The 22,023-nt window shown below is 45.6% G+C and overlaps 2 protein-coding genes across 2 annotated transcripts; both read right to left on the bottom strand.

Moving 5' to 3' along the window:
- Positions 1-6,017: 6,017 nt before the first annotated feature.
- On the bottom strand, positions 6,018-20,105 carry LOC147962389 (uncharacterized). The gene is made up of 4 exons (XM_087534826.1): positions 20,059-20,105; positions 19,630-19,969; position 19,435; positions 6,018-7,054 (listed from the first exon to the last, which is right to left on the bottom strand). The coding sequence occupies exons 1-4, from the start codon at positions 20,103-20,105 to the stop codon at positions 6,018-6,020; spliced, it is 1,425 nt and encodes a 474-aa protein (XP_087390952.1).
- On the bottom strand, positions 14,212-19,207 carry LOC147962390 (uncharacterized). The gene is made up of 2 exons (XM_087537230.1): positions 19,028-19,207; positions 14,212-14,508 (listed from the first exon to the last, which is right to left on the bottom strand). Exons 1-2 carry the CDS (start codon positions 19,205-19,207, stop codon positions 14,212-14,214), a joined length of 477 nt encoding a protein of 158 aa, XP_087393356.1.
- Positions 20,106-22,023: the final 1,918 nt, after the last annotated feature.

Genomic DNA, 22,023 nt, shown 5'->3' with positions numbered 1-22,023 from the left:
AGCAAGAACCACGTAAGTATACATCAGAGCATAGCAGCGACACACCTTGTTTTAGAATGATTTATAGAAAAAGCATTTGGACATGACTGAGTAAAATGAAAGTGGAACTTGAAGAATAATAAACTATGAAAAGAACTCTTGAGAGACTAAATATCAAAATGATCGAGCGATTGGACATTAGTACCTTGGGTCTAGCTGCTTGTTAACAGAAAGATCCAGTGGAAGTGACCTAGTTATAAGATGTGCCTGACCTGGATAGATAATTTATAGAGAAAGATTATTTGTGGTGGATTTTGCAATGAAATTTCAAGACCGACTTTTACATTGCATTGCGGCGCAGCGCTGATTGCTCATCTAAAAAATTGCACGACCTATTAGAAGTATATGGACTATTTTCTTTGAACCATCCATTGATCTGGATCTGTGAATTTATGTGTAGGTCTTGTGCAAGGAATATACTAAGGTGTGTAGTTTCCCGCACGCAAAAGAAAGAAAAAGACCCATCTGCCTTCAGCTAGAGGGCGAAGCGAAGACGTTTGACTTTGATGTCAGGTTAAAGGTTCAGCGGTTGAGCGAACTGATGTCCATTACCAAGGGGTGGGGGGCATTTGCAAATAAATATAAGATGGAAGGAGGAGATATCTGCCTTGTCCAATAGGACATCAACAGTAGGAGGCTTATGTTCAAGATTTATCTGATTAGATCATGCCTTGTCCAACAGGACATCAACAGTAGATGGCTTATGTTCAAGATTTACCTACTTAGATCAGAGTGAGCTGTAAATAGCTAGATAAACTAATGTAGAGTGTAAAACTACACAGCCTTTACCTGCTATGATCCACCATATGGTGCTGCAAATACCAAACTTTTACAGAGTATACAACGCACAAAATAATCCACGTATCAGCGACGAATGGATAGAACTGGGAAAGAAACTGGACGTCAATGCATTGTTTAGAGCAAGTAGAAAATAATAATAAAGAAAATAGTTCACAGATGAAAATTTAACTGTTCTGATGACACACACTAAAGAGCACATCATATACAGTCACTTAGTAATTAGTAGCTGCCATTTCCAGAAACTTTGGAAACAGTAAACAATTAAAAATGTGAAATGGAAAGTATGATAAGAATACAGAGGCAAAAAGACCGAGTTAAATCGTCACATATATAAACAAGCAGCAGGATGAGTATAACATAGAAATGTTAACTGGTAAGGACTCAAGAGAATTATCCGGTGGTGCTAATTATGGTTCAATATACTACTCCTTCATAATACCATGCAGAAAAAATTAGTACAGACTAAACAGCGTCAATAAGCACATTGTTCTTCCAAAAGAAAAATTGTTGTAAGCAAATAACTATGCAATGGATTGTCCTGCCATATCCAGACATCAAACAGAAATCTCATCCTTCATCTTGAACCTCTACCTCTCACCACAAAACAGAATTTTTTGATCCATAAGATGAATATGTTGAACCATGGTAAATAGCTAAACTGAATCTAAATCAGGAAGAGGTGCAGATCTTGATATCATGGAGATTGATAATTGTCAAACATGTGTAAACAAATAAATGGAAGATGTATGACTAATTAGAGTAAATTATACAGTGATTAACCCAAGAGTAATATTTGCAAATGTTTGCAGTGTAGTTGATCATGATAGACTACACAATATGAACAGGTATTGACAATCACAAGGAGATGCTACTGCTCTTTGATGCAACAATCTCTTATTCCTAACTTGTATTCCTTAGAGGCTTTTATTCAAAATTAATATGTTTCTGCTGTTTCAGAAGTTACAGGACACAAGAGGCACATCAACTATGGATCTGTAGACTGGGCTAGATAACTGTATGCTGTTTGTAAGAGGGACGCCATCAGAAGACATGCATTAACCTCGATCCTGGCCCAGGTATGTTAGAACTATGAACTATCAATCAGTTGATCTCAAAGGAACTGTATCGAGTAACTGCAATACGTCAGTTTACAATAAAAAAAAGTGAACAGCAAGCAAGCAAAATTTGACGGGGCTCACCTTGAGGTCCTCCACGTCTCTGCAACGGGTGCTCAAAGGAGGCACTTTGTGCTCCCCGACAGCAACTTAGTGACCGAGGCGAACTCGGCCTCCGACCGGCCGACGTAGCGCCCCCGAGGATGAGCCGCTTCCCCCGTGACCTTCCTCGGCACTGGATCGCCGCCGAGGAAGATCCAACCACGGCGCGCTCCGCCTGGCCTCCTCCTGCGCGACGGCGCGCGCTCTGTCGGGAACAGCAGCGTGGGCTTCGTCTCCTCCCGAGGCGTGATGCGCGAGCAGGACGGGAAGCGGCGGTGCGAGTGGCAGGCCCTCGATGGCGACCCCGGCGCGAGCAGAAGAAGCGGATGGGGACCGCGGCGCGAGCGGGGCGTCTAGGGTTTCGTGGGAAGAGAGGAGCGGGCGGGGAAGAGAGGAGCGGGCAGGAGGGGGACGAGAGTTCCAGCGCTCACTTCCTCGCTCTCAAATCTCACGCCCTAGCGCTAGCGCTAGTGGACCCTTTTCCAACAAGGCGAAATACCAAAAATGCCCTCGGCGGGGCACAGGAATAACACGCGGTGGCAGAAGATATTTACCGCTCGAGCGACACTGTTTCGATCCACAGTAGCTCGACTCGATCCGACGGCTCGTACCTCTCCATCTCGCGATCGAACGGACGAAAACACATCAAGGACGGGATCCGACGGCCAGGAAGCGCTAAACTCCAAGGAGGCTGGGTTACTCCCAGTATGTATCTTACGCGATATGCCATATCCATATCCATATCAAGTATAACAACTCATTACAACGTAAAACAATCCTAAATTAAATTGATAGAACAAATTTAAAGGAAAAATAAAAAATAAAATCAAAACCCACAAACCTTTTAATACCGGTTGGTGTCACTAACCGGTACTAAAGGGCTCCCTGCCCCGGAGCTGGCTCGTGCCACGTGGTTGCCCTTTAGCACCGGTTCGTACTGAACCGCTACTAAAGGGGGGGGGGGGCTTTAGTGCCCACACTTTAGTGCCGGTTACCGAGGTACTAAAGGGCCTTACGAACCGGTGCTATTGCCCTGTTCTGCACTAGTGAGGATTCCACCATTGGTTTGCACGGTGCAAAAATTCACAACTTCCATGGAATCTGATTCGGCCATTACTCTTTGAAACACCAAGTTGTTTGCAAGGATCAGCCCCTCTTTCATAGCCATCGCCTCCATCGATACTACATCTGCCGCATGTGGGTGGAAGTAGCATCTACCTGCTAAGAATTTGCTAGAGAAGTCTTAGATGACTCCCACTGTAGCTCCTGCACCTTCGTCTGCATAAAAGAAGCATCTATATTTAATTTAATGAAACCCGGGTTAGGCTTAGACCATTTCACTTGAGCATTTCGAGTCATCGTATGGGCACTGACGGCAATCGCATGGCCAGCAATCCCCAAAACTGACAAAGGCCATCTGCTCATGGGTGGAACTGATTCATTGTGCGCAGATTGTCTGCGGAGCCACCATAAGTACCAAGCTCCAATGGCTATGATTTCATGCACAGGCACACTCAGCATACACTGAAGGGGTTGATTCATTTGATGAAATATTTGCTCGGCAGAGTTTACAAGTTCACCCAAATATTTGGGATCTCATCCACCCAAATATGAAATACATGCACCTAAACCTGCCAAAACATGTGCCGACTTGTTACACTTACCAGGCTCTTTTTTTTTTTTGAGGAAAACTTACGAGGCTTGCACATGAATTGAAACTCAATGAAGGCTAATGTCAAAAGGGGGGGGAACAACTAGTTAACGAGCGCTCCTTCGGGAGCCTCACAACGATCAGCGCCACTTGGCACACTCTCAACCACCCGCCACGTGTTGCGCTCTGGGCGCTCCCTCCGGATTTTATTTATTTTTATTTTTTTCAAACGCATTTTTGACTTTTTAAACGGTTTTTCCCTGGGTTTTTTCGACGTTTCGTTTTTCCACCAGACTTCCTTAGCTTTTGGATCAACTTTTTTTTGAAAAAGCATGTTTTCTCTTTTTTCCTTTCGCGAGAGTCACGGTTTTGCTTTCGCGAGAGTCATGGCCGTGCCTCTCGAAAGTGAAAAATAACGCGTTTTTTGTTTTTTCCTTCTGCGAGAGGCATGGTTTTGCTTCCATGAGAGGCACGGTTGTGCTTTCGCGAGTTACGGCCGTGCCTTTCGGAAATGAAAGAAAAACATGTTTTCTGTTTTTTTCCTTTCGAGAGAGGCATGGTTTTGCTTCCGCGAGAGGCACGGTTGTGCTTTCGCGAGAGAGCCATGGCCGTGACTCTCGGAAATGGAAAAAAACGCCTTTTCGGTTATCTTTTTTCTTTCACAAGAGGCACGGTTTTGCTTCCGCGAGAGGCTGATTGTGCTTTCACGAGAGGCGAGGTCGTGCCTCCTCGGAAACGAAAAAAACGCGTTTTCTCTTTTTTTTTCGCGAGAGGCACGGTTGTGATTTCGTGAGAGGCACATGTGTGCCTCTTTCGGAAAGAAAAAAACCCGTGCTCCTAGTTCGGTTTTTTCTCCGGGTTTTTTCATGAAAAAAATCCGTCAAAACCTATCAACATGGGATCTAGTTTTGAAGATCTCGACGCGAGGAATCCAACGATAAAAATAGTTCGAGATTTGGACGCATGTTTAAGAGATAAAACATTTTGAATAAACGGATCTACGAAAATAGGGAAAACTCCTAGGTTATGACAAGTGGCGCACATGCAGCACGCGACTTGTCGCAACCTGAAAAGGCGGAAGTGATCTTTGTAATGAGTACTCCTCAATTAGTGATTTCGCAAAAAGGGCCTTTACTACTCGGAATAGAGCTCCCCTGAGCTCCCGTGGTTGCCTGTACTACCCATACACCGCATTGACTAGCGACGTAAGGCCCCATGTGGTATCGAATCCTGGTCCATCCTTTTTTTACTAGATGGAAAAATATGTTCTTTTCCTAGGTACATGAAATTTTTTCTAAAGAAATAACAAGGCAGTTTTATAATTTGTTGAAGTTTGTCACATGGCAAATTTAAACTTTTTTCTAATGTTCGCAATTCAAAAAATATTTTTTATTATTAATAACATGTCACTTTTATTATTATATAAGAGGATGACATTTTTAATCTAATGTTCACAAGTCAAGTTTTTATTTGTGGATAAAGTTTGTTTTTGTTTATGGCTGTTTCATTTTTAATAATCTAGCATTTTTATTATTAAGAGGATAATATATTTTATTATTAATAACATGATATTTTTATTATCATGATAATGGTATTTTTCTAAAATAAAAAAACATGTTTAGACCATGGCAAATTAATTGAACTTATGTACATAAAACATTTTTTCTGTTTGAAGTTGCCATCGGACCAATTCTGTTTGTTTTACGAATTACGGCATGTTAATTTTTGTTTCTGTTCATGTTTTTCCGCGTTTCATGTACATTTTTTCAGTTAATGACAATTTGTTCTCCAAAATTTGATCTAATTAGGCCTATCATGTTTTCAAATGTGCTTCTTTGGCTGGAGGACGAAACAGATGATGGTTCGCTGGAACATGGGCTGTAGCGAACGAGGGAAAATAACACAATCGTTCACTCCATCATTCATTGACATTTTAGCAACCCTGATAAGTATCACACGTGTGGTATAAACACATGATAACTTCGAACGTTTTTTATGGCAAGTTTAGTGACGCGAGGATGGCAACTTTAGTTGTGTTCCGATGGCGAGTTTCAGTTTCCTTTTGTTTTGTTTTTATTTTTAGATGACAACTTTAGTTGTAAAAAGTATGTGCACGTGTGGCATATGGCACTTATTATTTGGGTTTAGCGAGAGGGCAGATAATAGAAATAGAAGAAAAACGTCGGAAGAGATCATGAGTACACACTGAGTACTACAGACCGATGCCGGCGCGTAATAGACGGCGGCCAACAGCATGGCGCCGGCATCGCTGCGGAACAGAGCGTCGTCATCTCCACCCCCACCCCCGTTCAAACTTTCCCCTCCGGCACCGGCGCGTCCGGCGAGACGGCGGCCCAGAACTCCTCGTCCTCCTCGAGCGCGGCCATGTGCTCCGGCGTGAGCGTGAGCTCCGCGTCCATGCCGCCTCCCCCATCAGGACATGGGTACAACGACGTGCCCCCGTCGACCTTGTTCGCCTTGCCGCTCCGCGCCGCCACCGAATTCCCCCACCCGAAGTCGCACCCGAACATGTCGAACCGCGGCGAGCTCCCCATTAGCGTCCCGCATGGATCGTGCCAGCTCATCATGTAGACCGGCGGGTTTCTCGCCGGCGGTTTCGCCGTCAAGGCCGCCACCCGCTCCCTGATGGCCGCGTCTGTGTGCGCCGCCACCACGCGCCCGACTGCCGCCGCTGCCCAACCGTGCCGGCGCTCCAGCAGCTCCGGTGCGAGCACCACCTCCGTGCCGATGGTGCTGATGGCGTTGCCGAAGTACTCAGCCGGCAGCTGTGGCCGGAGCCGCCCGCGGTTGTTGATCGCCGCGCGGCACGTGGTCTCCTTTTCCGGCGACAGACGCCGTGCGCGCGTGATGCAACGCCATAGGAGGGAGGTCAGCGCCTGAAACCTGGTAAGCGATGCGGCGCCCTGCGCATCACCGGAGGCCAGGAGCTCCTGGCGTGCACGCCCCTTGAGCGCCGCCAGCGACTCCGATGAGAAGTGGAGCATCCGCTCGCGCAGCGGCGTCTGTGGAGTACGCTCGATGAGGTCGGACACTTCCGCGCACGGCAGCACGACCGGCACCGCGGCGCCGCCATCGGGTGACCAGCGGTCGAGCAATGGCCGCCGGAAGGGCAGCTCCCGCAGAGACCCGAGGAGCCTGGCGCGCGCGATCTCGGCCCAGGCATTGATGAAGCCCCAGAAGGCGGTGCCGTCAGAGAGCGCGTGGTTGTAGGAGAAGCCAACGAAGACGCCGTCGGCGAGGTCGGTGACCTGCACGGCGAGGAGCGGGTGGTGGCGGCCGTCGTAGTTGATGGCGCCATCTAGCAGGAAAAATGACGGGCAAATAGCTCCCATGCGACGTCGTTGGTGTGAACTGTCTCTCATGCGACGTCGTTGGCTGTAATAGCTCTCATGCGACATCTGCGTTGGAAAAAATAGCTCCCATGCGACACACCATTTACGCGGCTAGTTGATTGTTAGTTAGGCTGAGGTTTGGTTGGGACACTGGGGGTTATGTGCTCTGACTGGTGGGGTCCACCTATGGCCACGTAGTCAAGAGTCAACCGTCCACGACTCGACCGGTCACTGTGTGACCGTGCTCGACTCGCCCGTGCTGGACTGGGCGAGCGGCGCCGCCGTAAGCATCTTCTCCGGCAGCGGTTTCTTCTCCGCGGTGGTGGAGCGCATTTCTCGGCAGCGGCAGAGCTATTGCCAGGTGAGCCCGAAACCCTAGTCCAGCACTTTGGGGGATCTGTGGCCTCATGCTGCCCCCTGTTTCTTGGCGATTTTGAATTGGGCTCCATTGGATCCGGGGGTTGTTTCTTCTCCGCGGCCCGGTGGTGGAGCGCCTATCTCTGCAGCGGCTATTGCGAGTGAGTATTTTCCAAACACTACTCCCATTCCACTGAATTTTGGATAAATTTGTGGCCTCATGTTGCCCCTGTTTCTTGGCGTTTTAGAATCTCGATTGGATAGGAGATGGAGCGAGGGCTGGATGAGATGGAGCGAGGAGAAAGTGCTTCAAATCGGTAATGCCACCCTCTTTTCTTGGCGATTTAGAATCGAACTCGATTTGGTAGTGACTACCGCCACTGCCTGCCATTGACAAAACAGGGGAGGTTCAGGTTCTGCCACCACATTCGCAATTATAGTGGAATTTTTTCCCTGTAAAGCCAAGCTCAGTGATGGCAGTGTCCAAGACATTGATAGAGATACCACCGTGAGGTTGGATGTCGAATTTGCAGATGTTGATCCCCAGGAATTGGAGAGTATGAAGGAGAAGGCCGTGGGAAATTTGGTGGAGAGAATTGGGGAGAGTATTGTTTGGGGTCCAGAACAAGAGGTATCTCTGTAACGTTTCGATAACTATAATGGTGAATATGTGAAATTGAAGATGGAGAATCCATGGTTGCTGAAATTGATTAGCAAGAAGGGTGGGCAAGCAAACAAGTAACATTTTATGCAGAGCTAATTGATCTGCAAACTCATTCCAGAGTTGGTTATGTGCCATCAAAGAGGGCTGCGCAGATGGAAGATGATGAGTGGATTTCACAAAAGAAGATGTTGGCATTGTTGACTGAACCGACTGTAGTAGCTGAAGATACAGGGATTGATGCAGATGGAGAGGAGGGAACCCATGGTGCTAGGAAGATTTTTGTTGACTGGAATGTAGTAGAGTTGAATGAAAAAACAGATTTGGTCATTACACCAATATCTGACATTGATATGGCCGAAATGTTTGTTATTCAAGTTGATGACAAAGATAAGGAGAAGGATGAAAATTCTTTGCCTGCTGAAGGTAACACAGGCCCTAGAAATGCAAATGAGGATGAAGACCAGCTGATGAGAGAGGCTGCAGATGATGTGGATGATGCAGATGATAATGAGCTGGTTTGTTTGTATGACAAAGAGAACCCAGTTATTGAGGTGGGAAAGTTGTGGCCAAGCATGAAGGAGTTTAGGATGTCTTTCAGGACCTATGCAGTGAAAAAAGAGTTTGATGCCAAGACTATGTGGACTTATCGAAAGAAATTTTATGCTCGGTGCAAAGGTTATGATGGTGGTGGCAATCCTTGCAAATGGTACTTGTCTGCCAGACTACAACCTGATGGAAGTACAGTAAGGGTAAATCAAATCCCACACCAGCATACATGTATGACCACTTCACAGAGAGTTTGAAAGATGACATCACAGCTTTGGGTTATAGAGAAGATTACTCCTATTTTAGCCAAGACTCCAAACACTACTGCAAAGAGGCTTAAAGTTGACTTGGAGAAGCTGTACCCCATCCAGCTGCAATATACCACAGTGTGGAAAGCAAAACAAAGGGCCATGAAATCATTGTATGGTGACTGGGCAAATACATTTAGGATGTTGTATAGTTTTAAAGCAGAGGTGGAGAAGAGGTCACCTAGGAGTGTGGTGGAGATAGATACAGAGGTAACAGAGGATGGCAAGGTTTTATTCAGCAAGTTTTTTATGTGTTTGAAGCCTTGCATAGATGGATTCAAAGCAGGTTGTCGTCCATATTTGAGCATAGACTCATCTTTTTTTACTGGAAAGTGGAATGGACAGTTGGCTGCATGCAATGCTCTAGATGGACACAACTGGATGTTCCCAATTGCAATAGGAATGTTTCAATCAGAGACAGAGGCATCATGGATATGGTTCATGATGCAACTGAAAAGATGCATAGGGCCAGTTTCTCCTTTGGCCATCCACACAGATGCATGTAAAGGGTTGGAAAATGCAGTAAAAAATATTTTCCCCCATGCTGAGCAGAGGGAGTGCTTTGGACATATGTGGATGAATCTGATAAAAAAATTCAGAGGAGATGAATTTGGGCGCATGTAGCCAGCAGCAAGATCCTACACCAGACAGACACATTCCTAACACCTTGGTAAGATATTGCCATCATGTAGTGATAATGAATTTGCTTCATGGTTGAACACCCACCATTCTCTGTTGTGGTATAGATCAGGTTTTAATACTGCCATAAAATGTGATCATATCAATAACAACTTGGCAGAAAGTTTTAACAACAAAGTGAAGGATTTGAAAGACTTGCCTGTGCATGACATGGTGGACCAAATAAGGATCATGATCATGCGTTTGTGGGAGTTGAGAGGAAAAATTGCTAATATTTTGGAAGGGGACAAGCTTCCAGCAGTGGTACAACAGGTGGTCAACAGGAGTACAAATCTTTCACATCTATCTGTTGAGAAATCTTCCTTGTGGGGTGCTGAAGTTAGAGATACAAAGAGTGGCAAGAGGCATGTGGTAAATACCAAGTTGCATGAGTGCACTTGCCAAGAGTGGCAACACACTAAAAAACCATGTGAGCATGCCATACTTTTTTTGGCATCTAAACCCAGGTTAAATATGGACCCATATTTGCATGAGTATTATTCAGTACAAAAATTCAAAGCTGCATATGCAAGTCCAATTCCTGCACTGACTGACCAATCTCAGTGGCCTGAGGTGGAAATAGAATTTACCTTGTGTCCCCCTGTCACTAGAAGAAAGGCTGGGAGGCCTAAACAGAGCAGATTCAAAGCTTGGTTTAAGAAAGGTGGTTGTAGTAAGAAGGGGAAAAAGGAAAAGGAAAAGAATGATAAGCCCAAAAGGGCTCAAAAAGGTAACAAAAATAGGTGCAAGTTGTGTGAGGTACTTGGGCACAGAATTGGTTCATCCAAGTGCATCTACACTCCTCAGAGGCCAAAGTATGTTCATGTTACTGTTTTTGCAAGTTTTTGATTTTGCTACTTGTTCTAGTATCTAACCAAGTCAAATGCTTTATTTTTTAGGAGGAAGCGTGCAGAAAAAGCCCCACCTCTTGTTGTTGAACAATGCTGGCCAGTGAAAAAAGCAAGACTCAATGGCTATAGAAGGAAGAGCACTAAGCAGATAATGTTTGGTGACAAAGATATGGAGCTAACTGAAACTGTTACTGCTGAACATGAGCTAAGTGTTTCTGTTTTGGACGATGTGATGCATACTGAATCTGTTTTGCAGACGCTAGGGCAATCTGAAACTGTTGCGGATGAAGCAACTGTTGTGCTGCCATGCGAATCTGCTTTGACAACTGTGTTGCCATGTTTGGAGGTTGTGCTGCCAAGTGTTGAGTTGCAAACTGAAGTAGTTGAACAATTTGTGCCATCTACTCAATCTGCAGAAGTGCAAACTGAAGAAGTGGGACATGGTCAGGTGCAAAAGTTGAGGGGGACTAGTGGAGTTTGCAAGGGGCCAAAAAGCAAGAGCATCAGCATCAACAAACTATGCGCCGTGGAACCAAACGGTGGAAAAAAGCAGAAGAAAACGAGTGGTAGAAAGAAGCAAAAGAAATAGAGTCGAAATCATTCAAATTTGATGTGAAAACTTATGTTTGTTGTTATTTGATGTGAAAACTTATGTTCTTTCATGTGAAAACTTATGTGCTATGATGTTGATTTGACTTGAAATAAAATTCAAATTTGAACCGACATTCAAATTTGAACCTATCTCCAATATTTTTTGAGTTCATTTGTTTGTTCTGTGATGTTGCATCGTTTTATGTACTACTATGCACTTTAGTTCATAAATCCAACCCTTTTTGTGAAGTCCAACTCATAGTCACTGAAAATGTTGTCCAAACAGGCTCCAAAGTAAGGGAAAACGGCCCCATTTCTAAGCAAGTTTTTTTCGACCTTCTCAAAATCACCCAAAAAAGATTTTCTTAGCTTATATTATACCTATATAGGATCAATACGAAGTCTCACCTTTTTTTGAATAAGTATTCATATTATTTAATTTATTTTTGAAAAAACACCCTTTAATACAAAGTCAGCAATAAAACAAGTTCAAAAATTTTAAATGCAAAAATAACTTCAGATCCTCCTTAGTCACTCTAAAATGAAGCTAAGGTGATGTTTTTTGATTTTTTTGCATTTTCAAAACCTCAAACCCTCTTCTCACTCCTTTGAACTCTATGCAACCTCAGTCGAGATAGTCCAATTTGTGAAGGTTTTTTCATGCAAAGGTCATTAGATCAAGTTTATCATTTTATATCATAACTATGTAAAGTAAAAAGGCTATATGCGCAGGTTTTTCATTTTTTAGATTTTTTTTGAATTAGTTATACACATTTGAATGTTCGGTCAAACCTTTCAAAACCCCGTTGACTGCCTCAAAACCCCATGTAACCCTAGCGCAAAACGTCCACCGTCGATCTAACCCTAACGCCAAACTGCGGTCGTCGGATAGGCCTTCTAGAAGGATTCCGCGGGGGCGATCCGTGGGCTCCAATCTGATTGGCCACCATTTTTTCTCTCTGACGAACAGATAACGTTGAGCGGGGGAGCATCTAAGTGACCGTTGGGCCGAGCGGATCGGGCCCGGCAAAGCCTGGCGTGCGTGCGCACGGCCGTCGAGAGGGGGGGATGGGCTGCATGCGAGAGGGTCAATGACATGTGGGCCATCCCTGTCCCATGCATGCCATGCAATGTCGCAGCCTAGCTGTTCTTTGCTCGTGAACGCCTAGCCATTTGCATGCGGGCTTGCATGCACGCATCGACGCAGTAAAGCACGGCAGGGGCGCAGCGTATAGGTACGTCGCATCTAAGCTATTTTAACAAATGCATGTTTGAACGAGACGGACGCGTCGGTGGTGCAGCTCCTTTTTCAGTGTCACGCGCGGATGAACGGGCCTGTTTCCCACGCGGCGTCACCGCCGATGCAAGTGCACGAAACGATGCATCTCGCCTGTGTCGCCCGTGCCTCTTTGGATGCTCTGGCCGCCGTTTTTTGAATTAATACCCGCAATTACTTATGCCAGTGCGAACGGAGAAGAGAAAACGATCGAGAAGAGGCGCACCATTTCCTCATCCTCTCACACTCATCTCTCAAGCCTCCTCCCCTTCTTCTTTTCGAGCCAAATCCACCACTCGAGCCACCATGCAGTTCAACGGCCCTACCTACCGTCGCCCTCGCACCGTGCCGGAGAGGCAGTACCCGGCCGGAGTCGTCGTTGAGAATAGCCTGAGGGTGTGGGCCATCTCTAGGTGGAGGGGCCCTAGAGAGTTGGCTCGCTTCTTCCTCCAAGCCGGCTACCGCCACCTCCCTCCGAGCACTCCGCCCATGTTCCACCTCCACGAGCAGTACGATGGCAACCCCAACGGCATCGTCATCGGCCTCTACGTCACCTTCACCAACCCCTACGACGCTCACCACCTCCTCGGCGAGGTGTTCTGGTGTGGATGTGAGTTTATCGCGTTCACGACCTACAACATCTTCACCAACTTCCACCACATCTTCCCTCACCCCAACGGCATGCACACCCTCCCCTACCAGATGCCGGAGAATGACGAGTGAGGGGCCCAAGGAGGAGGGGCCAAGGAGTGGCAAGGAGGAGGTGCCAAGGAGTTGTTCAAGGGGCTGTTCAAGTGCGAGTCTTCTATCTATCTAGTTTGTGTTTGTGTTGGTTCGGGCGTGTGTGCTCGTGTCTTCTATATATCTAGTTTTAATTATTTTACTTTCATGTTTTATAAACTATATGTAGTGGGGGGATGCCCCTCTATATGTTCTATCTATCTATGCTACTAGGGTACCCGATGCCCCTCTATCTATCTATATGTTTTTTCGGTCCTAAAGTTTCTCTAGTGCATTTTATTTATGTGGCCATGTGTACTAAAAAATGCACTAAAACATGATCCAATCATATAAGTTGTTGTTAGCACGTGTCTAGTTAATTATCTTCCTTTTATGTTTTATGCACTATATGTTGTAAGGGGATGCCCCTCTATGTTGTAAGGAGATGCTACTAGGGGCACACTAGATATCTTCTTTTTTTGAGAGGGGCACAACCTTTTTCGGTTGAAACACATGAGTAAAAACTTTGAAAACACCATAGCACAAGTCAGAAAAAATATTAAAAAATGGTGCTTGGTTGAAATAAACTAGAACCAAACAATTGCAACTTTTTTGGTTCACAAAGACTGCAAGTTGGACTGCTAACTAGAACCAACCTTTTGTTTCAGCCGAAACAACACGGGACCCTACCATCGGACACGATAGCTTATGCATAAAAATAGCTCAAATAATTATCAGATGAGTTATCTCAAAAAAGGTGACTGCAGGAAACTTAAAATTTGTGAAATAACCTAAAGCCGAAAAGATATATCGATGTCAATGACCATGTGCACTTTTTTTTGCACTAGCTACACTTCTTTTATCAATGGGCCTAGATATGTTCTATTCGGCCCTGCCTAACTTCTATATGGGCCTGGCCTTTTTGGGCAACGGGCTGTGGACGGACCTTTTTTTTCCTTTTCTACCTCTACCACTGAAACTGAAACTGATGACGAACTGAAGAACTAAAAATACGGGGCCGAAACAGAGTGGAGAGGACATGCTGAATTCGTACAGTGCAACACTTTTTATTCAAATATACATATCATTACGATTACAGATGATGCCCAATCTAGTCACTTACGACTAATTATCATCACATAAACAAATGCGAGAGCAATTACACAAACATAAAAAGTCTGGCCATCAGCCCCATCAAATTGCCTTGCTTCTGCAATTCGATGAGTTTCTTCATCTGCTTGTTTAGCTTCTTCAGCTCTGCCGTCACTACTTCATCCCCCACAGTAGCCCCAATGGAATGGGCAGATCTAGGGGCCCCAGATCCAGACGCGCCCGATCCAAACTTGCCCAACTTCTCCGCCTCCGACGGTAAATCGAGCTCCCCTGATGCACCCTCCAGTTGAATCCACTCTATGTACTCATCTAGCCACTCAAAATGGGTGCATTGCTTCAATTTCTGAAATTGGAAAGATGAACCCTAAATCCCAAATCCGATGAAAAATGGGGAAAAATTGGGCAAATATGAAATTGGGAGACAAAAACCAAGGGACTATCTATTTGACATTTGACTGTTTTTCAATTTGAAAACAGTCAAAATTTTTGACCAATCAACACATTACACCTGTATGAGCAGAAAAATCAACAGAAAGCAAAAAAGAACGCCTAAACAGGTCGGGGGTAAACATCAAACCCGGGTCGGGGGTAAACATGTTAAATAACGGAGAACCAATACAAAGGTAAAAGGCACTATATTATAGTCAAATTTCCTGATAAATCAAGTGCTGACACCTATGTCCAAATACCATGGACAATTGTATGCTTGTATTTCCAAAAAAGGGGTCGTGTGGCTAAAATCTGACCCAGTTCTAACTAATAACCGAAACAAAACAAGGCAACTATCACCAAACCCTCCTGGACCGTTGCCCACGCTCTTTTTTCCTTTCCTGGACAACAAATCACCTGACAAAGAAAAGGAACAAAAATCATCAGAATACTGGCGTCTCCCAGGACCCTCCTTTAACTTGCATCACACAAGTCATCTGGGAGGCGCCATGGCCCATGGGAGAGGGGAAATGAGAAGAAAGAGTAGAAAAACATCAGAGAGACGTCATGGGAGAGAGGGAGTGAGAAGAAGGAAGAACAAAAACAAGTCAGAGAGGCACATCAGAGGGGCAAGTACCTGGAGAGAAGCAAGGGGGAAGAACAGATCTGAATAATTGGTGGTGGACAAAGGAAGATCATCCAAGAGACGGTCCACAGCTCACGAAATGTCCTACTCCTTTTGATCACACTTCTATTGAACTCTTCCATGTTTTTCCTCACCCTGCTGCTCTACATACACCTGCTACATGAACTAGCCTGCAAAAAAACTATCATACAATCTAGTGAGAATTTTGGAATCGTCAGGGGAAAAATTCTAACTGTCGGAAGTTAAAACTGTTAATATTTCACTGTCAAAACACTACACCAACACGAATTCCAGTGTAACATACACATGAAAAAAAAACTTCGCTGCAGTATAGGGCAATGTAGGTAACATGAACCATGAGGAAATTACATGAAAAAAGCTGTGTTGTAGTACACATGAAAAAATCTTTGCTGCGATACAGGGCAATGTAGCTAACATGAACTCAGGGGAAATTACAGAGTTAGACAACTCATGACATTCATGGAAAAATGAGATGAATTCCAGTGTAATACCTACATGACATACAATGCAAACTGGGGGAATATTACACTGTATTCCAGCATTATTTAATACAATTCAGAATTACAATGTAATTCTGGGGGATATTACAATATAAATTTGGGGTATGTATATTACAATGTAATCCTGGGGAATATTACACTACAAATATAGTGGAAATTACAGAGAAATTAAGAGGTATTACACTGTAATTCAAAGAGTTAAAATCCACCGGAAATTCAAGCAAAAGATGAACAGAATAAGTACAGAGATACATGCAAGTTCATATGAAGTCATGAATATAGAGACAGACCTATCAGCATAAAGAACACAAGTCCTATCAGATGAATGCATTAATATTGACAATCAAAAGTAGAGCTTGTTACAGTGTTGGTACACATGGACAGTGAAGGAAATGAATAATCACACTAGTGGATTACAATGATAATAACCAAGAGACTACACAGGATAATCACACAAAGCAGAGTTAAAATCCACTGTAATTCAAGCAAATCTGAACAAGAATGAAGCCCAAATATCAAATAATACAGAGGTTCATCGGGAAAATTACACTACTTTGTTTAGAAGAAGAAAAATTGCACTGAATTTCTAGGAAAATTTGCACTGCAATTCGGGGAATAATTACACCATAATTACATAAATAAAGCATGAAGTTTACACTGTAATTATGGGGAAAATTACACTATAATTACATAAATGAAGCATGGAGTTTACACTGTAATTCTGGGAAAATTACACTGTAATTCTGGGAAAATTACACTGTCATTTAAAAAAATGAAGCATTGGGATTACACTAAAACCTGGGCTAAATTACACTGCAATTCTAGGGTATATTACACTGCATTTACATAAAGGAAGCATGGGGATTGCAATGAAATTTTTGGATACATTACACTGTAATACTAGGGGCATACTACACTGTAATTTTAGGCTAAATTACATTGTAATTCTTGTGAATAAAAAAGATAAGTCATTAATTGTAACTAGATCAGAAAGACTCACATGATTCACATAGAAATTGAAAATAGTTTTATCAAAACCTCTATCATCACTAGAAAGATCCTAAAAAATAATTCAGTCAACAAACAGAAATTTTAATAAACTGAAAGAAAGAATAAAAACGAAAATGAAAGTAGAGAACAAGACAAAAATAACTACCAAAGACATAGCATTAGAACCATCTTCCACAAAGTCATTAGGCACAAAAGGATCATTCAAAGAATCAGCCCTCTCAATAGAAGAAACTACCAAAACATCACTGTGAGAGACTTCCCGTAGTCTCCCCATTGACCTAAACCTAACAAAACATAATACATGACACACGAAAGAAAATTAAAGAAAGCTGAAAATTATAGGGTAATGGGCCTCAATTACAAGGGAAATCTCACAACAAATAATACATTGAAAGGCAGCAATCAGGGGAACTATAGAGTAATGGGGGCATATTAATACAGTGGAAGAATCACTTAAATACAGTGTAAAACCAACCTAAATACAGTGAAACTCTGAGTAAAAATACACAATAATTAGGGCAACTTACAATGAAAAGGTAGAGGGAGTACACTGCCAAAAACTGAAGATAAATTATATAGTAAGAATGGGGGATATTACAGTGCAAAACCACATGAATGCATGCAAAACATCTGAGAAAAAATACAATGTAAATAACAAAGAAACTGGCACAGTATTACACTGAAAAAATATACACTGGAATTTACACTGAAAGAAGCATGATAATTACACTGTAATGGGGGTAATTCTAGGGAAAATTACACAGTAATTACAAAATAAAGAAGCACGAAAAAAACAATGTAATTATGGTATATTACACTGTAATTGCAGGCTAACCTACAGTGTGATTCTACGACACATGAGAATTACACTGTAATGGGGGAAAATATTATACAGTAATTCTAGGACAAATTACACAGTAATTACAAATAAAAAAGCACAAAAACACACGGTACTTACAGTATATTGCACTGTAATTGCAGGGTAACCTACAGTGTAATTCTACGGACATATTACACAGTAATTATAGCAAAATTCACACTGAAGAAAGAAGCATCGGGATTACACTATAATTAGGGGGAAATACACAGTACTACTAGGAGAAATTCCAGAGTAACAACAAATAAAGAAGCATCAGGATACACTATAAATGCACTACAATTATGGGGTAAGTTACACTGCAATTATGGGTTAAATTACACAGCAATTCTGGATGGGGATACACTGTAATTCTAGGGGTAAGTTACACTTCAAGTCTGGAGTAAAAATACACTATAAAGAAGCATGCAATTCAGAGAGATTCCTGGACTGACACTACAACAACACTGCTGCCTAGTACACACAAATTCAGAGAGATTCAGGTACCGGGGGAAATGAACACCTACATCTAACACAAAAAATCATAATGAATTCCAGGGACTACAACAGCAAACATCAGCAGCTAACAGCAAATACAACTAAACTACATAAGCAGGCAGAAATCAGGCTAGATCATCTGCAACTACATCTAATGACAAAGGAACAGACACCCAGGGCGGCAGAAATAAAATTGATAGGGCTAACCACCGCTGCAACTATAACTTCCCCTACCTCTATATCTACATCAGAATAAACAACCTACGCCTACCTCCACATCTACAAGCATGGGAGAATAGGACCACAACAAGCAGATGGATTAGAACCCCCACATACAACAAGCTCCTACATAACTCAGGTGAGCAGAAGGATGGGAAATGGAGCGCTAGGCATGGCGGACTAGAAACAAACACGGCAGCAACATGCACCTACCACGGATCCACGGACAACATCAAGAACAGATGAACCATGGATCCGTGGATCCAAAACTTACCTAGATCCGGAACTACACAGCCACAACACAAACAAAAGCACACAGGGAAACACGAGAGACAAGGACAACCGATCGCGGCAGCGGGGATCGAAGAGAAAAGGGAGGAGAAATCAAAATCGAGCGGTGGAATAGCTCGGAATCGCCATGAACATAAGAAATCGCCTCCTCTCCAAGTGGAGACAGTGCCGGACCGGGGCGGTAACGGGCTGAGACAGGAAAACCAAACCCGAGAAACCAACATGCATCAACCCAAACAAGTGGAACGCCAGCACGAAGAAAAAAATCAACACGAATCTCTGCGTGAGAACGGACGGACACGGATTTGATTGACGACGAATTGAAAAACACTCGACTGTAAAATAGCAAAACCGAAAACCAAAATTGGCATATTGCGAAGTAAAATCTCACCTTTCCCTGCTCTGGTTTGCTCTCGCATTTCACGAATTCCCGCCCAAGGTTGCCATTCTTGTCGGTCGTTGTGACTAGCCGCTTCAGGGGTGTGATACGTGGGCATGCAGGGCACCTTGTCATGGGCACTGCGCCATAGTGCGGCCATGAGCGGCGGGAGGCTGAAGCGGAGCTCGACATTGCTAGGCCGCGGCCCGGAACGGCGTTGCTGCGCGTCGTCGCCGGAGAAGAAGAACAACAACGTTCGGGGAGGGGGGAGGGGGGAGGATGGGCTCGGGTGCTGCACGGCTCGGGCCACGGCTCGGTGTCCTCTTGTACCAATGCTGACCTGGATAAGTTAGTGGGTCCCACGCTGTGGGTCCTGCTCACCTGACCAATGCTGAGTTGGATAAGTTAGTGGGTCCCACGCTGTGGGTCCCGCTCACCTGATTCGAGTTTTAAACATGTGTCTTTGCATTAGGCAGCAGTGTCGCATGGGAGCTATTTTTTCGAACGCAGATGTCGCATGAGAGCTATTACAACCAACGACGTCGCATGAGAGACAATACACACCAACAACGTCGCATGGGAGCTATTTGCCCGAAAAATGACTGAACCACAACCGGCACGTCTGCGTCGGGAGGAATCACGTCGGCCATGGAGACGCCGCCATCGGCGACGGCGTGGACAACCTGGACGCCCTGCCCGTCACAGTCGATGGAGACCGAGCATCCCACCACATCGTCACCGTGTTCGCCACCATAGTGCCGGTAGGTGATGAAGGGGCCGGCGACGGGGTAGTAGTCGATGAGCGCGTCGGCGAGGGTGGCGGCGAGGTGGTTCACGACTTGGGCGGTGGTGGAGAGGAGCTTGCCCATGGGCTTGTGGAAGAGGAGGCCCTTCTGGACGTAGTTGGCGGAGAGCATGGGCACGTCCCAGGTGGTGAGCGGGATGCGGCGGCGGTGGAGAGGAGGTTGCCCGTGGGCTTGTGGAAGAGGAGGCCCTTCTGGATGTAGTTGACGTCCCAGGTGGTGAGCGGGATGCGCCGGCGTGGCTGCGGCGGTGGCCTCACCGTGCGCGACGACACCACGGTCACCATCTTGCTTTGCTTCGCTTGCTTGTGGATTGGGATGATTGGCCGGTTGTGTGTGTGCAGTGCACCAACGTGATGGATATCTACTATTCTCCGAATAAGGTCTTTCCTAACTGGTTGCGCGCGCAACCAGTATCGGAGCCGTCGCTTCACCTTGTGGATTGGCGCTAGCCTGGCCCACATGGCCCTATCCAGATTCGGCTATTTCAGTTTTCTGAGCGCCATACGAAGTGAATACACGTCCTATCGTATCTGGCGTCCTACCTACGTACTCGCCTACCTCCCCGTCCACTACCCTGTGACCAGGCTGCCCCATCCACCCAAGCCGGATGCAATTCAAAATTCGACGCAGCTGCAGCTGCATCGACCGGCGGAACCACGTCCTCCCCATCGCCGCGCCTGGATCTCAAGATTTCTTCATGATTCACCAATGAATCTCGGTGGGGAGTCATTCACGGATCTCCTATTCAGGTTTCACAAGATCCTCTGTTTCTTTCTTTGTCTTCTCTGGCAAATTCCTCAAATCCGAATCTTGCCATGTCCATGAGGGCGTCCCAGACCTGGCATTGCTAGAGGAAGGGGAGGTGGACGACGAGTGTGGGGGCAGAGGGACATATGGCGTTACCGATTCTCCTTCCTCAAGTTCTGCATCTCAAGTTCATGTCCCAGATATTGACAACACCGACAGTCATAGAGAACCCCCATCTGAATCGCAGCGCACTCCAACTCCGTGGCCTCAAAGGTACTAGCTCAATCGATCCTCCCTCTGTGAATACAACTTTCAGGGAACTAGTCCTGTTTTTTCAGTAAAGTTTTTGGCTTGATGAAGATTTGAGGATTCTGGGCAGGCCGAAATTAGAACGGCCAGTGACTTGTTCTGTTTCTAGTTTTGGGATTAATGAACATGGACATCTAGGCCCGTGTTGTACACGTAAAATTGATAAACTACATGTATGTATGAGTGTGAACTTTGTACGTAGTCTACGGTATAGGCTAGCGTAGCATGCGTGTGTGCAGTTTTCCCTGAAGCACACACGTTCCTCCACCTCGATCATGGCCTCCCACGATCTCCATCGTGGCCCGATGCCATCTGATCCAACTGTATATGTACCCCCCCAGATCAATGCAAAGAGTGTGTTCGATCTCTCCACTGAAACATGGTATCAGAGGCCGCCGAAACCAATCCTTTGGCGCCTCCCCCTTCGGCTGCCATGGACACCAATCCTCTCGCCACCCCTGACACCTCCGACGACGACGCGCCCGCTCCAGCCGGCGTGCTCCAGACTGCTGCCCTCGCGAGCGCCCCACTAGCAAACGCTCCCCCGCCGAGCGCTCCTCTTGCGCCTCCTCTCGCCCCCGGTGCATTCCCGTCTGCGGTGCTCCAAACCATCGACATCCGCCACCACGTCCCGGTCACGCTTGACCTGCACACCGGCAACTATGCCCAGTGGCGCCGTTTCTTCCTCACCATCGTCGGCATGTTCGGCGTCCGCGACCATCTCGTCGCTCCTGCCGCTCCTCGTCGCCGCGATCCGAAGTGGGTCATGGTTGACCACTGCGTCGTCCATTGGCTTTACGCCACCATCTCGCCGGAGCTCCTGGATGCCGTGATGCAGCCGGAGGACACCGCCGACGTACTCTGGGCCGCGATCGACAGCATCTTCCGCGACAACAACCTCGCGCGCGCGGTGTACCTGGACGTCGAATATCACGCCGTCGTCTAGGGCGACCTCACGGTGATGTAGTACTGCACCCGCCTGAAGCAGTTCGCCACTCAGCTCGCCGACCTCGGCCAGCCCGTCTCGGAGCCGCAGCAGCTCTTCAACATGCTGCGTGGCCTCGGGCGCTAGTACCACGGCGCCATTCGCCACCTCACAGCCCGTGTGCCCCTGCCTACGTTTCTGGAGGCTCGCTCGTTTCTCCT

This window comes from Triticum urartu, chromosome 7A (genome assembly GCF_056163025.1).
Source record: "Triticum urartu cultivar PI428250 chromosome 7A, HENAU_Tu73, whole genome shotgun sequence".
NCBI lineage: Eukaryota > Viridiplantae > Streptophyta > Magnoliopsida > Poales > Poaceae > Triticum > Triticum urartu.
Note: the sequence above shows the minus strand (reverse complement) of the source record. Positions and strands in the feature narration are given on the sequence as shown.

Coding starts and splice junctions, on each gene's coding strand:
- LOC147962390 (XM_087537230.1), bottom strand. CDS start 19,207: ATGTCGAGCTCCGCTTCAGCCTCCCGCCGCTCATGGCCGCACTATGGC. Junction 14,509..19,027: donor GCAAACCAGAGCAGGGAAAG/GTGAGATTTTAC, acceptor TTCCAATTTCAG/AAATTGAAGCAATGCACCCA.
- LOC147962389 (XM_087534826.1), bottom strand. CDS start 20,105: ATGGTGACCGTGGTGTCGTCGCGCACGGTGAGGCCACCGCCGCAGCC. Junction 19,970..20,058: donor GTGAGGCCACCGCCGCAGCC/ACGCCGGCGCAT, acceptor ACCTCCTCTCCA/CCGCCGCCGCATCCCGCTCA.